The sequence below is a fragment of the Myxine glutinosa genome, chromosome 9, assembly GCF_964187855.1.
Source record: "Myxine glutinosa chromosome 9, kmMyxGlut1.1, whole genome shotgun sequence".
In the NCBI taxonomy this organism is placed as follows: domain Eukaryota; kingdom Metazoa; phylum Chordata; class Myxini; order Myxiniformes; family Myxinidae; genus Myxine; species Myxine glutinosa.
The window spans coordinates 103,030,385-103,045,854 of NC_136269.1; the positions used below are offsets into that span (position 1 = coordinate 103,030,385).

The 15,470-nt window shown below is 42.6% G+C and overlaps 1 protein-coding gene and 1 long non-coding RNA gene across 3 annotated transcripts in view; both read right to left on the reverse strand.

Annotated features, from left to right (window-relative positions):
- LOC137435135 (zinc finger X-chromosomal protein) overlaps window positions 1-15,470 on the reverse strand; it is a 95,933-nt gene that overhangs the window by 73,371 nt on the left and 7,092 nt on the right. For both annotated transcript variants that reach the window (XM_078784600.1, XM_078784601.1), the window contains exon 2: window positions 15,142-15,258. In XM_078784600.1, coding sequence (XP_078640726.1) covers window positions 15,142-15,229 — 88 coding nt within the window. In that variant the 5' untranslated portion in view covers window positions 15,230-15,258. The remainder of the gene's footprint in view (window positions 1-15,141; window positions 15,259-15,470) is intronic.
- LOC144893649 (uncharacterized) lies at window positions 9,884-12,561 on the reverse strand. The gene is made up of 2 exons (XR_013624579.1): window positions 12,473-12,561; window positions 9,884-11,842 (listed from the first exon to the last, which is right to left on the reverse strand). It is a non-coding gene; the product is annotated as an uncharacterized LOC144893649 (long non-coding RNA).

Consider the following 15,470-nt stretch of genomic DNA (forward strand, 5'->3'; position numbering starts at 1 on the left):
TCGTGTGTTTGTTAACATGATATCTGGAAAAGTTCTGAACGGATTTGGATGAAAGTTGGTGGGATGATTGCCATGGGGATAAGAAAGAATTGATTAGTTTTTTGGTGAAGCTCAGGATATTATTCCCGATCCAGGAATTTTTTGAAACATTTTTTTACCATTGGAAGATAGGGCTCATTTTTTTTTGACATTATCTTCTATATATTCTATATTTAACATTGTGATATGAAAAGAGTTTTCATATTTGTTGTAAATGTAGTTTAAACTCGTGGTTATGCGTTAGAGCGGTGTATTTTTTAGCAGCGTCATCTTCAATGTTCATTTTTTTAAATTCTAATAAAGACATTCTGTCATTTTAAAACCACCCAAGTGTGTATTAGGGATCCCCGTTTCATTAAATGTATCGTTTGATACGTATAATGCTTTAAAACTGTTTTTTTTTGTTTTGTTTTTTTACCTCAGAAGAGATATCAACATTTACCTCAGCGAATGTCAATCGCGGTGTCAGTATTTGATGAACTTATAAAGACTTAGGCGAGTTATAAGTGTGACAAGCATGTGCACGGGATTCTTCCCAGAAGAATGAGTGGTCGCATTAGCTTGTACGACTTAAAATGAGCGAGTTTTGTTTTCACGTTTGGGCCAGTTTTACATGTTGTATCCCGAAGGAATGAAACGAACGTTTTTCCTGGCTTACAATTTTATTTGAAGTCACACGTGCCTCAAAATACACTCACTTATATAGAATTGAACGCTGAATCCGAAAATGTAAGTGAAATTGCTTTGTTTTTTTAAACATTATCTTCTATATATTCTAAATATACATCTGTGCAGTGTCTGTCTTGTGTTGTCTTGTGTTGTGTCGTCACTGAACTACTCCCTCAAACGTTTGTGAAATCGTACTATTCCAACTTGACAACAGCGGGAGTATGCGCTCGACTGAGTGGCGTTCTAGTTGTTATTGTTGTTGTTTGTTTGTAAACTAATAAATAATTATGTACAATGTACCAGTCTGATCTCAAGTCTGCTAGTGGGTCCTATGACTTTAGTTGTAACATCAGAGAGCATTACTTCAAACACATGATGACGACAAGCAATCCAGACAAGCTTAGCATCCAAAGCTGCTTCAATGAGGGTACATGCTCCGTTTCTCAGCCCTCTGTTGGATGCAGTGGTGTCAAACACCATGCCTTTCACCAACTGTTTGACATTCCACTCCTCAAGAAGTTGTGTGCATGCATTTGCTTGTGCTACACCAGTGCCTTGGGGAATTTTTGGGACTCCAAGCAACTTCTCAGTATTCGTACCGGTTACAAGTATCGCTACCTGATCAACAGATTCTTTGTGATTGCCAGTATAATCAGGGAGCAATTTCCCATCACAGTGTAGTTGGAGTGGGCTATTACCTGAGAAATTTGCCTTTTCTTCAGTGGCCATTATTTCCCTTCCACAAATTCGAGCACGACGAATTCCACTGTGTGACAGAGAAATGTCTTCAATTGTATGACCAAGAGATTGTGCAAAAGCACTGGCGACAAACATAGCATGCTGATCTGAGAGATTTACTCTGTCCAGAGTTGCCACTATTGCTGGAGTGATCACCCTGATGGGAGCCTTTTTCGCCTGTTTGGCAGAAGATGGACTTTGGAGTTTGAATTCATTGTCTGCTGAATCGGAGCTTTCAATCTCAGACTCATCATCATCATCAACCACAGCCGAGGTTGATGGAACAGATTGCATTGCTGTTAGAGTCTCAGCAGCATGTTTCTTCTTTCTTTTATCTTCATTCTCAAGCCTGATACGCTTTCTGTTCTCCTTCACTGCCAGAGTGTTGTCCACAGATCCCATACGTGAACTTGAGGGATCCGCACGCTGCATGATAAGGAATGCTTTGTCTTCTTCATTCGTCATTTTCTCAAGCGCATCATTTGGTGAGATATCGAAGAGGGATTGAAGATCATCTTTGAACATCTACTCCTTCACTCTATAGTTTTCGAATGTCTTGGTTCTATTTTTCTTTACCAGTTTGTAGGCATCATACAACTTCAAAAGTTGGCGCTCACAGGAATCTACTCTCTGCACTGGAATTCGTGCTTTCTCCCAGTATGCACACACAGCTTGTACACTAAGTTTGGCACTTTCACGAACTGTATGGTGTTCTTGTATGTGATGGTACACCATTTTCTGCAATGTGTGTCCTTTGGTTGGTAGTCCCCCACATATTATTTCCTTTTCAGACTTGCCCAGCAACCAAACTGTGGAAGAGCTGCGAGTTTCTGTCATCTGAAAAACCGGGATAAATTTAAAATGTTATTTTTTGAGCAACCTCTAAATAAGTTCCAATTGACCTCATATTTGGTTCATATGATCTTTATAAACATAGGAACAAGGGCAGCCTTGTGGACCATGGATTTTTAATAGTATTAAATATTACATATATCTGTGGACCACCCTAATACACATACATACACTCACATCCGGGGTCTGCCCAGCAGGCACGTAAGACATCGGCCATTATAAAGCTCGCAGTGTTAATGTGAGAAATCTCTGAGGATATCCCGGAGACTCAATAGCTCAGTGGGCTGTCACCGCATAAGTGATGAGTTCCTGGGTTCGAGTCCTGGGTTGAGCCAGAATTTTTTCACACGAGCCCCATGCAGGAATTTACTTAGTGATTCTTAAATTGTTAGATGAGTTCATGTTCAATGCACTTTCACACTTACATACACATACACACACTCACATCCGGGGTCTGCCGAGCAGGCACGTAAGACATCGGCCATTACAAAGCTCGCAGTGTTGGTGTGAGAAATCTCTGAGGATATCCCGGAGACTCAATAGCTCAGTGGGCTGTCACCGCGTAAGTGATGAGTTCCTGGGTTCGAGTCCCGGGTTGAGTCAGATTTTTTCACACTAGCCCCACGCAGGAATTTACTTCGTTTCTTAAATATATATATATATATATATTGTAACGGATTTGGGAAACCGTGCACTGTGTGTAATTCATTGTAAATATACCCCCATTGTAAATAATGTAATGATTCTTGTAAGTACCTCCATTCATGTAAAGATCAAAGGTCGTCCTTTAGTTAGTCCATCGCACACATGTAGAAAACCATAGAACCTCTCTATAGTTATTTCTTTATTATGTGTATCAGTTAAGGCTGTGTCTCCACTAGTTGACCTTGCGCTGCACCAAATGAAATAAGATAGAGCCCTTTTACCAACTGCATTGCCTCCATTGCCAACTGCATTGCCTCCATTGCCAACTGCATTGCCTCCATTGCCAACTGCATCGCCGCCATTGCCATGTGCTCTAACTCGGGGAAGAAGGGCGTGGCCCGCCCATCGTCATCAAGGGTGGAGCCCCCGAACGACCAACCAGAGATCAGGGGTATGGCTTGAGAGGCGTGACCAAGAAACATCGAGCAGTGTCGCAAACGTTCCAGGGTGTGGCACGATATAACCCGTTGCGCGGAGCCCCCACCGGAGTTGAGGAGTTCCGTGGCAAGCAGTTCTGCAAGAGAGTTTTTGAAGGGGGTGCTTGCGCAGGTGGCGGTCCTGCTGAGAGCTTCGGAGACGCATGAGGCGGAGACGCGCAAACCTACAAGGCTACAGACAACAACAAGTGCGGGCACGCGAACCTCGACATGCCACGATCCTCGGACCTCCCTGTCGCCCGTTCTGTGGACCAGATTGCTGTGGAGTCGGCGGCCGCTCACCTCCAGCCTGCCGTCCTGCACGAACCCTTCTCTCCCTCCAGCCAATCCAACCTGCAATTCCCCATTCGTGCGAGTCTGCCCATCGTCTGTCCTCTGTGTTGTCTGGGGTATAAGTTAAGGTTGTATAAGGATTTGCCCTGTGTATCTGCTTCTTCCTCTTCCCTGTAAATTACTTCGTTCTTCTTTTCTTCTTTGGGTTTGTGTAAATAATTAATAAATACCTGTTCTTCCTACCTTTGTCTTCTTCATTCTCGTCCGATCGTCTTTGTCTTTTACCTATTGATATACGTGGCACGATTTGGCCAACGCTCAGGATCGTGTTAGTCCTTGATAAATGGCTTGAACTTCGGGTTGCTAAAAACCGCTCGGCAACTAGTCCATCTAAAACCGGGGTTCGAGCGGTACTTGTCTCCCTGTTCTGCGGAGGGACGGATAAAGGTATTCGGGATAAACCCTGGACCCATAACCCTGGTCCGTTCCATCCCGCAGAAGAGCGTTACAAGTACCAGGAGCGGAGACGGTCAGCTTAACAAGACAAGGGGCTAACCACCTCTTGCTAAGGGGAGAGCCGTACTCCGTATCCGTAACAATATATATATACATTCATATATATATATATATATATATATATATATATATATATATATATATATATATATTGTGCACTACTCCCTCAAACTTTTGTGAAATCGTACCAAACTTCTGGTATGCACCCATCTCTCTCGTGTGTATGTCCTAAGGGTATCGTTTTTGAAAATAATAATAATAATTATTTTTTTTTTTCAACTTAAGTCTTCAACTTCAATTGTTTATAAAATGTAATATCACATATATTACAAATATCCACCCCTTCCCACGCCTCCTCCCCCCAAGCCCTCTCCCTCCCACACATCTCCCTGCTCTTAAATGTTGTGTGCTCTCAAGTGTTTGTGTGCTTCCCCTTCTCTTGTCTTCCGCTCCCTCTTTTTATATATTTTGTTTGTCTGGTTGATTTGTTTGTGAAGTAAATGTCAGCTCTTTCACGAGCCTCGATTCAGTATACAAAAAAAAAAAAAAAAAACATTTGTGCAAAATAGTTGTTTGAATTATGATTGGTGTAAACCATGACAAAACAGCAACTCAAGCAACTCAAGTCATTTATCTTTATATCTACGTATATGGGCAGTGTCTGTGTTGTCACTGAACTACTCCCTCAAACCTTTGTTTCGGTGGTTGTGAATTGTTTTTAATAACGTGGCGGTTGTTTTGAATCATGTGGTGGTGAGGTATTTTGAATTATGTGGTGGTGAGGTGTTTTGAAATCACGTGGTGGTGAGGTGTTTTTAAATTACGTGGTGGTGGGGTATTGAGAATTACGTGGCGGTGAGGTGTTTTGAATTACGTGGTAGTGAGGTGTTTTGAATTACATGGTGGTGAGGTGTTTTGAATTACGTGGTGGTGAGGTGTTTTAAATTACTTGGTGGTGAGGTGTTTTGAATTACGTGGTGGTGAGGTGTTTTGAATTACGTGGTGGTGAGGTGTTTTAAATTACTTGGTGGTGAGGTGTTTTTAATTATGTGGTGGTGAGGTGTTTTGAATTAGATGGTGGTGAGGTGTTTTGAATTAGTTGGTGGTGAGGTGTTTTTAATTACGTGGTGGTGAAGTGTTTTGAATTACGTGGTGGTGAGGTGTTTTGAATTACGTGGTGGTGAGGTGTTTTGAATTACGTGGTGGTGAGGTGTTTTGAATTACGTGGTGGTGAGGTGTTTTGAATTACGTGGTGGTGAGGTGTTTTCAATTATGTGGGGGTGAGGTGTTTTAAATTAGGTGGGGGTGAGGTGTTTTCAATTACGTGGGGGTGGTGTGTTTTAAATTAGGTGGTGGTGAGGTGTTTTAAATTACTTGGTGGTGAGGTGTTTTAAATTAGGTGGGGGTGAGGTGTTTTAAATTATGTGGTGGTGAGGTGTTTTAAATTAGGTGGTGGTGAGGTGCTTTGAATTATGTGGTGGTGAGGTGTAATCATCCCAAACTTCCAGTCTGCACCTACCCCTTCACGATGTATGTGCTGAGGGGTTCTTTTTTTAATTGCTTTTTTTCAACCAAAATCTTCAACCGAAATTGCTTATTAAAATGTAATATCACAAACACGACAAATACATTTGTGCAAAATAATTGTTTGTATTATGATTGGTGTGAATCATGACAACACAGCAACTCAGGTACAGTCATTATCCTCAGCTACAATAAGCCCGTTCCTCAGTAACGACGGCTATATATACGTGTGTGTGTGTGTGTGTGTGTGTGTGTGTGTGTGTGTGTGTGTGTGTGTGTGTGTGTGTGTGTGTGTGTATGTGTGTGTATGTGTGTATATATATATATATATATATATATATATATATATATACACAGTGAAACCTTGTCTTACGAGTTTAATTCGTTCTGTGACCGAGCTCGTAACTCAATTTGCTCGTTTCTCAAATTAAATTTCCCCATTAAAATGAATTGAAATGCTATTAATCCGTTCCAGCCCCCCAAAAACCACACCAATTTTTTTTGAAATATATATATAAAAATATCTCGCGCTTTATATTTCACCTGTATGCAGCATACAAGTTGGCAGGATGGCCTGGACTGGAGGTACGCACACTTGACTCTAAACTGTCCAGCCTGGGTTTGAATCCCGACCCAGCTATAACCTGTCATGTCGGTGTTTCACAGGCAGGGTGATTCATCAATGTGTGTACCGCTAAACTGGGCGCCCCGTTTGCGTCCCATTAGTTGTTGGATGTTAAGGATCTCACCGTGTCTTCCACAAAGAGAAGGCGAGCTATCGCCGGCACTCTGAACAAGTTGTGGCCTGGCATGCTCTTCTCCTCTGCCGTTATATACGTCCTCCTCGGCATCTTTTTCCAGAAGAGCCCTGTCTCGTCACAGTTGAAGATTTGCTGGGGGATGTATCCTTCGGCTTCTATCAGTTCGGAAAAAGTTATAATAAAATCTTCAGCTGCCTTCACATCCGAGCTTGCTGCCTCACCATGCCTGACGACGGAGTGAATGCCGGTCCTCTTCTTAAAATTATCAAACCATCCCCGACTGCCTTTGAATGACTCTTCCGATGCCTCCTCCGTTGATGTTCCCGCCGTCTGCTGCACCAAATCCCCGTAAATGTCTCGTGCCTTCTCACAGATGATGCTCTCGGTCACGGTATCTCCTGCGAGCTGCTTCTCCGTCAACCACACAAACAACAACTTCTCCATCTCTTCATGGACAGAGGTCCGGAGCTTTGAAATAATCTTAACGCCCTTGGCTGGCGTTATAGCCTTTATCGACTCCTTCTGCTTCAAAATCGTACATATCGTAGAAGTACTACGATCGTACTGCCTCGCCAAGTCGACAACACGCACACCTCGCTCATGTTTTTCGACGATTACGTGTTTTATATCCAAGCTCGCTCGCTCGTAACTCAGATCTTGGCTCGCATCACAAAGCAAAAAATCGACCGAGCGACGGCTCGTATCTCGGAAAACTCGTAAGTTGGTGCACTCGTAAGTCAAGGTTTCGCTGTATATATATATATATATATATATATATATATATATATATATATATATATATATATATATATATATATATATATATATATATACATACACACACATATTTTATGGAATATTTTTTCCATTTAATATGGAATTTTTTTTTTTTCTTGACTTGGGCTTACTTTCTTAACTCAGTATATCAATCTGATGTTTCTTTTACACTTTGGTGATCTATTTGTTAAAATAACCATGTCACATTGTCTGTCGCAGCAAGAAGTCAACAACAGGATTATATCACAGGTGGTGTGGCAAAATGTACGGACAGGTGCATTTGATGATTGGCTTCACAGTCGGGTATACAAGGGTTGTTGCATTCTGTATTAGTGGAAAACAACTGCTGCACGTCTCCAAATGTTATTGCCGCTTCCTCTGGAGATGGTCCGTCAACTCGACAATGCTGTTTGTCATGGAGTGGTGGCTTTACGAAATTACAGCATGAAACAGCGTGCTATTGCTCGGCAGTATGGCATCACTCAAGGTCAGGTGTCAAAGATCCTGAAACGAAATGCTCAGAGGGGTGTCCCTACTCCAATACCGAGGCCAGGACGTCCCCGCAGAACCACAAGGAGGGATGATCGCCAGCTGCACCGGTTAGTCCGCAATGGCCGTACCAAGTGGGCTAATCGGCTTAGGGCTGAGTGGCAGCAACTGACAAATGTGCCTGTATCCAGAAGGCTAGTCAACCAACGACTGGTTCAAGCAGGCTATCGTGCCAGGCGTCCCCTGAGAAAGCCACGCCTGACCAGACAACACCGCCAGCGCCGATTGCATTGGGCCAGAGAGCACCGTCAATGGCAGCCAGGACACTGGAATCACGTGATCTTCAGTGACGAGTCTAGATTTCTGGTCTATCGTCAAGATGGCTGCGTCCGAGTGCGCAGACATGTGCATGAAGCCCACAACAAAGATTGTATAGTGCCAAGAGTCCAAGCTGGAGGTGGTGGGGTGACCGTTTGGGCTGCTTTTCATGCAGGGGGCAAAACTGACCTGGTTGTTCTGAATGGAAACCTGAACCAGTTCAAGTACAGGGCCATTCTGGAAGAAACATTGCTTCCATTTGCTCGTGCAGCCTTTCGAGGAAACTTTGTCTTCCAAGATGACAATGCACGGCCTCATCGTGCTCGCATGATCCAACACTTTCTTGCTGACCGTGGTGTAGAGCATATGGAGTGGCCTGCCATGTCCCCGGATATGAATCCGATAGAGAACTTGTGGGCAGAATTAACGCGTCAAATCGACCACTTGGACCAGCAGCCGACCTCTGTGCGTGAATTGCAGCAGGCTATTGTCACTGCATGGCAAGCGATTCCTGTCCAAACCTCGGCAAATCTCGTGAACAGCATGCCTCAACGTGTACGACTGTACGTGCTCTCCTGAATGCTCGTGGGGTTACACGAAGTACTGAACTGTAATTTTACTGTCCGTAATCCCAGTCGTAATTTAACTTTTGTTTTTGTTAAAAATTATTTTGGCTAATGTGCAAAATAAAGAGATACTTCTGGAAAACGTACAGAAGTTTAACACAGTACTGTCCATGAATTGAGTTCGATATCAGTTTACATCACTTTCAAGGATCAATTTATTTGTTTCGAAATGTCAAATGTGGTTTTTGTTTCTTTTAAAGGTCACATTAACAAAATCTAGAATAATTTCAACATAATTCCAATGAACTTTTGGTTCTAAGACATCTTGAAAAGTAAGTTCACCCCCACAAAAAAAATATTCCATATTAAATGCCAAGTCTGTATATACAGTCACGTGAAAAAGTAAGTACACCCCATGTAAAGTTTTGACTTTTTCAACATATTTCAACATACAGCTATTTGATCTTCATTTCAACAATATTGATAGACAAAGGTGATATAATATAACAAATATCATGAAACATTTACATTTTGTAGTCCATTGTATAATTTAAATAAACACAAATGCAAATCTCGCATGTGGAAAAAGCAAGTACACCCCTACATTTATCACTACTTCAAATACCTAAAATTAAAATCAGGTGCACCAGCTCAGCTGCAAATGATTAGAACATCGTTGGAGAGGATCTTGGAGGAACCTGTCTTATTTAAACCTCAGACATTTAATTTGGTTTGCTCTTGTTGTTGAAGTGTGTGGCGTCCCCGGGATCGCTGGAGCCGCGATCTAAAAAAGCAAAATTACAACACCAAGATAGTTCAGAAAGAGCTTTTGTCTGTAATACAATGTTTTGGAGGAATCAGAATATGCCCACATCAAAGCAACTGAAAACAGCTTTGATTCGAAACACATGGTAGGCTTTCCCTCAGATGGGGCACATGTGATGATATTGTTACAGCTGCCGGTCGTTCTGGTTTCCCGGACCAAATCCGGTGGGTCAGGTCAAATCTACCGCAGGTCCAGCCTGGCTCACGGCCTTTCCACGACAGATACCATACCCGTGGGACCACCGAGCCAGCCAAGTGCAACGCCGATATGAGTCACAATCTTGGGCTGAAAAAGCCTGAGTCACGTGACGCGATCTTCAAAGTGGTGTGGACCACACAACCAATTGATTCCTTAACAGGTCCTAGTAATCTAACAAATAGAGCAGCCACCACAGACAGACCATGTCAGGTTTATTATGGCAAAGGGCACGAAGGAAGGAAACAAAAGAAGCAAAAAAATAAATAAAATTAGCAACCAACTCTACCCCCCGTACGCACTACCGGCATGCATGCCCACAGTACCAAACTAACAAATGGGATTCCTTAATTATTTAAGTATTTATCTGGCACACAAACATTCCATGATAGAGGTGACAAAAGAGGTTTGGACAAGACAAAGATTGCCGGGCAGACCCAGTGAATCGTTCTGTTTAGGCCTTTAGGTTTCTGAGCAGTCAGACATCTCGTCGTCGGGGAGATGAGAGGGGAGGACGTTACTCCTGCAAAGTTGGCGTGGCTTCCACTCTGTGAGCTTGGGATAAACGCAGCCTACGGCGTCCTGAGCATGTTAAACAGGGGGTAAACAATTTACTAACTGTTGGCAAATTTTCCTATTTTTATTATTATTTACTAAATATATTTCACTCTAATTCAAGAAACAATTAAGCATTCCTGGCAAGTGGTTGACCGCCTTGCCTTAATCTTTTTTGTTGACATTCTCTACTGTTCGTGTTCCCTGGATGATGACATGACAGTATTGTGTGGTAATACTGTAAGAACTATCGAGGTGCTGCATGACATGACAAAGCGAATTGGATTTTTGCTTCTGTAGTACGATTATAAATTGCACCTCGGTAAAATGAAGGAAAACAAAACAATAAAAAGACTAAGTGGATGTTATGCCGATTATATCTCGGTGACTGTTCTCAAAAATTGCAAACGTTCTGTGTAGGGTGCATAAAACATCCCGTTTTTGAAAAATATTCTCATATTGATCTCGTCATACTTTTTTGTTACACAAGGCCTACATAGCATTTCTGTAAAATATTTTGGATTTTGTTTAGGACCCCCCCCCCCCCCCCCCCCCCACCAGGATCAGGTAAAAATCAGGTACCCCCGCGAATGGGTTACTTTGGCCAAATGTGAGATTTTTCGATTTTATAAAAGTAACACTTTCTTATAGTAATTCAGGGTCACCAATTCCAAAAATGGCCTCTAAAAGGTGGTAGGATCAAAATAGGAAAATAATAACTTCAACTTTTTAGAAAATTGGGTAATCGGGTCACGAACAAACTAAGAAAAAAAGAATAATTTTCAAAAATGTTATTATTCTCTCTTCATCTGAGTGGCCATCATCTCATCGTCTGCATGGGCATTCACATCACTTTCATCGTTGATGCTGGCTGCCGCCTCACTGTCATCTGCCAATTAAATTATGGAACTAGCAGCACCAATTTTCTGCACCTTCTGCTTGTGCCGTTCTTCCTCGAACTGCTCACGAACCTGGTGACGGTGCACCTTCTACGACAGGACCTTGTCATAGGTGCCGAAATAAGCTATGCGGTCAGTCTTCATTGACTGCAGGAACAGGCGATCCTCCGGGATCATGACCAGATGCTCAACGTTGGCCGGCCACAACCGGAAGGTCAATCCAGTCGTTGTTCCACGCTTGCAGCTTGACGAGCGTCGTCGGGGTTGATCTACACGCGCTTGGGATCTCCCTCAGCTTGCAGTTGGCGGCCAGAAACTGAATGAGCAAGATGCATGCCTTGTGGTCAGAGACAGTGGTTAGGTTGGCCTTCTTGTAAAAGTCGGAGACCTGGGCCAGGAAGAGCCGCGTAGACGCCAATTTAGGGGAAGCACCAGGACAGCCAGTGCACTTTGCCACCACACCCCTCTCATTGTGATGCATGAGACAGCGCAGAAATTTATGGCAGGTGGGGAGACATATTCCCATGATCTGTGCATCCTCCTTATTGATGGCGCTGCCCAGACAGAACACAGCACTAGCCTGTCACGGTGCCGTTGGCGTTCTGGCCGTGAGAGAGTCCGGACTGTCCGGCATATGAGCAGGTAGCAGGTGGTGTTTTGCGGCTTGGGTGGCGTGTGTTGGCCGACTGATCATCCATACTATCTAAAAAAAACATTGGCACATTGATGTCATTGACTTGCGTGACAATTTGTGTGAGACTTTCAAAATTATAAGGATCACATAAAACTCTGCTCAATTTCAGCATCAACTGCACATTTTTTATGATTATTAATTTTGTTTGGATCTGTGAATACATAAATATTTAAATACTTTGTAAATATTCTAAATATATAAATTGTAAATATGTAATTTGTCAATAATTAATGTAATGTAAAGGGCTTTGTTTATAATGTATATGTAAATATTGTAAATACTATGCCATGTTTTGAAGCCACACTGTAAATACTTTGTCATGTTTTTAAAAAATATTCTTTTTTTGTTCGTTGGTTACCCAATTACCAAATTTTCAAAATAATTGAACTAATTTTTTTCAAATTTTGATCCCACCTCCTTTTCGAGGCCATTTTTGGAATCAATAACCCTGAATTACTACAAGTGTTGTTACTTGTATAAAATTCGGCAAATCTCATTTGGCCAAAGAGGCCCAAATTAGCAGGGTTACCAAATTATTACCCAATCCTGATGGGGGGAAGGGGGGGGGTCCAAACAAAATCGAAAGTCGGCAATATTTTACAGAAATGCTATATGGGGCTAGTGTAACAAAAGCAATACCAAAAGTGTAACAACTGCGTAGCCGGGCTCGTTTGATACTTTCGTTGAAGAGCAGCTCTCGTTGCTCTTCGCTGAGTGGGAAGTATGATCTGGGTGGAGACACCAGTTAACAAATAATGTTATTATTTTAAAAATTTGCAGTACTGTAAATCTCCTAGCTGCTGTCACCATGGAAGTGAAGAAACTGCATTGAGACACTGGTTTATTCAATATGTTTGAAGTTAACAATGAACCAACCATACACTGCTTCAAGCCAGTAACTTTGCAGTCATGACAACAGGATTGCAGTGTTATGATTATATTTACCATATTATTATTATTAACGTTATTATTATTTATAGGAAAACGATTCTACTGTATTAAGAAACCTGGGCTAATTTGTCCGAAGCGGCCAGAAGGTGAGGCATGAAGGCATGAGGCCTAAGGCCTATATGTACACTGTGTCGTTGGAAGACCCATAACGCCTATGCTTTCGATACTTGATGGTCATTTTAACAATTGGTTTGTTTGTTTTTCACACTGAATGAAAAACGTGAAGGTAGAGCATGGCGATTGTGATATATGACAGGTTCAACGATATGTTTGGCCTGAATGGCAATGGAATCAAAATGGCGGTGTGTGGAGTCGGCCGCTGTACCGCCGTAATGACATCACATCACCCATCATGTGACCAGATCCTCAGCTCTGATTGGTGTGCGTTTGTGAGGGTCATACATACACACGGACAGACAAACACTGCTTTAGACGGCTTTTCCCCATGAGCTACATGGGCTATGCCGTAAAAAAAAAAAAAAAGGACGACGACATTAATGCGAGAATATTTTTCAAAAACGGGCACCCTAATGGGCGAACTTATTTTGCTCCACTGACATTATGGGGTATTATGTGTAGATTAGTGACAAAAAAAATCTGAGTTTAATCCATTTAAAATTCGGCCGGTAACACAACAAAATGGTAAAAGGTCAAGGGGTGTGAATACTTTCAGAAGGCACTGTCAGAGCAAGTGTTTGTTTGTTCCTTATAGATTTCCAATCCTCTGGTTCAATTTCCCCGAAATCTGCTGTACCGGATGTTTTTTTTACTTCAGCCACATAGGGTGGATGGACAGAGGTTATGTTTTCACCGGGCTGTCTGAGAGAAGGATATCGCAAAAATGTTATGGATGGATTCGGACAAAAACTGGTGGACAGGTTAGGTGTGTGACAACGATTCATTTATTTGATTTTAGTGAAGATCTGGAGAAGATAATTGAGAGATGGGGCCAAAAACTATATATAGCATATTTCAAAAAGTTGTGGATGAGTTATGCCAATTTAACTAGGTGGATGAGTTGGTTAGGTGACAAGAACAAGCCGATTAGATTTTGGTTCAGGTCCGGCCTATCAGTAGAATATCCGGCCAATCATATCCAGCCTATCAGTAGAATATAAAACAACTGTTCAGCCTGGTGGAGCTATGTGCTCTACCGTGTGCCCATGTAGTTTTCACATATGGAGGATCAACGTTGCAAGGAAAATTAAACTATTGATCAAATTTATGTAAAAACAAGAAATAAGGTGTTTTCAGGGACCTCATATCATCTTGCTTCCGAACATGCATGCCCCAGTACAAGCTCTTCTTCTTTTTTGTATACAAGATCGAGGTTCGTGTAAGATCTAACATTAATCACAAAAAAACAAACGGACACATAAAACATATAATAAAGGGAGCGGGAGACAAGATGGGGAGAGATAGGGAAGCACACAAGTACAACAGTAGAGAACAGGGACATCGGGAGATCTGTGGGAGGGAGAGGGCGTGGGGGGGGGGGGAGGAGGTATGGAAGGGGGTGGGGGTGGGAAGCCTCTTTCTCGGCCGTGGTAGTGACGTGCCACCATTGGATGACATCAAAAAAAGCACCCACATCAAAAAAAACACAAAAGTAGGAAGTAGACAAGAAAGTGAATTAAATAATGACAATACTTTCTTACACCTCAGACAAAACGTATACGCCTTTTAAAAAGGATAGAGCACAGAGCACAGGCAATCCCCATCGGGTTGGCATCCGTAGGGAGGAAGAAATTCCTCCTGAGGAAATGCCCCGCTGAGTACGGTGAGAAAAGCGGTGCCATTGTTGTGATGGCCGCTGGTACCCAGAGTATCACAGGAAGTGACGGCACTTTCCCAGACTCAGTGGCCGTGTCAAGTGCTTCTCTTGTCAATATGTCCATATGTGTATGAGTGTGCGCATTCGATTACGAGCCTTAGCCCATGTATTTTTTTTAAACGTGAATTGGAAAGCTTTCCAATACATGATTTCCAATACAATACCCTGCTCCTCCCCCCCCCCCCACCTCCCCCCCCCCACCCCCCCCCCCCACCCCCCCCCCCCCCCCCCCACAACAAGGAGTTGTGAGATACAGCTGGAATTGTGGGACACAGTTTATTTCAAAATGGTGGAAGTTACACTTGTTTTAAAGGAACGAGATGTGAATAGTGCTATTTCACTGTGTTTGGTGATTTCTGACAACCAGCCAGGTCTGCAGAGATGGTGGTGGAAGAAAAACTACAGCAAAACTTGCGCAACATCGTTGCCTCACTTCCTGAGCTCATATATGTTATCATTGTTGAAAGTTAATCCTGTCAATTTCGAATCCCTTTCATTTCTAACACGTAGAGGAAGACTTTACCAGACTCGTGTTGCTCCACATCCACCACCGTGGCAATCACACTCTCCTCCTGAAACTGCAATTCGGGGCTCATGCTGTCGTCCTCCATGGTACAGCATGTACCTCATCCGGCCCTGCCTGCAGACACGACACAAATCAACTACATGCTCAAAAATCAGTGTAACACAATCCCAGCTCTCAACATTCCAAGCTCAGAGTAGCCATTCCTCCCACTAAACTGGATAGCAAGAAGGAACCAGAATGACAATGAAGTAGGAATCTCAAATAGTAAAATTACAGAAAGAGAGAAGTCCGTGTTAAGCTTTGACATTTGGTGAAAACTAAAGACG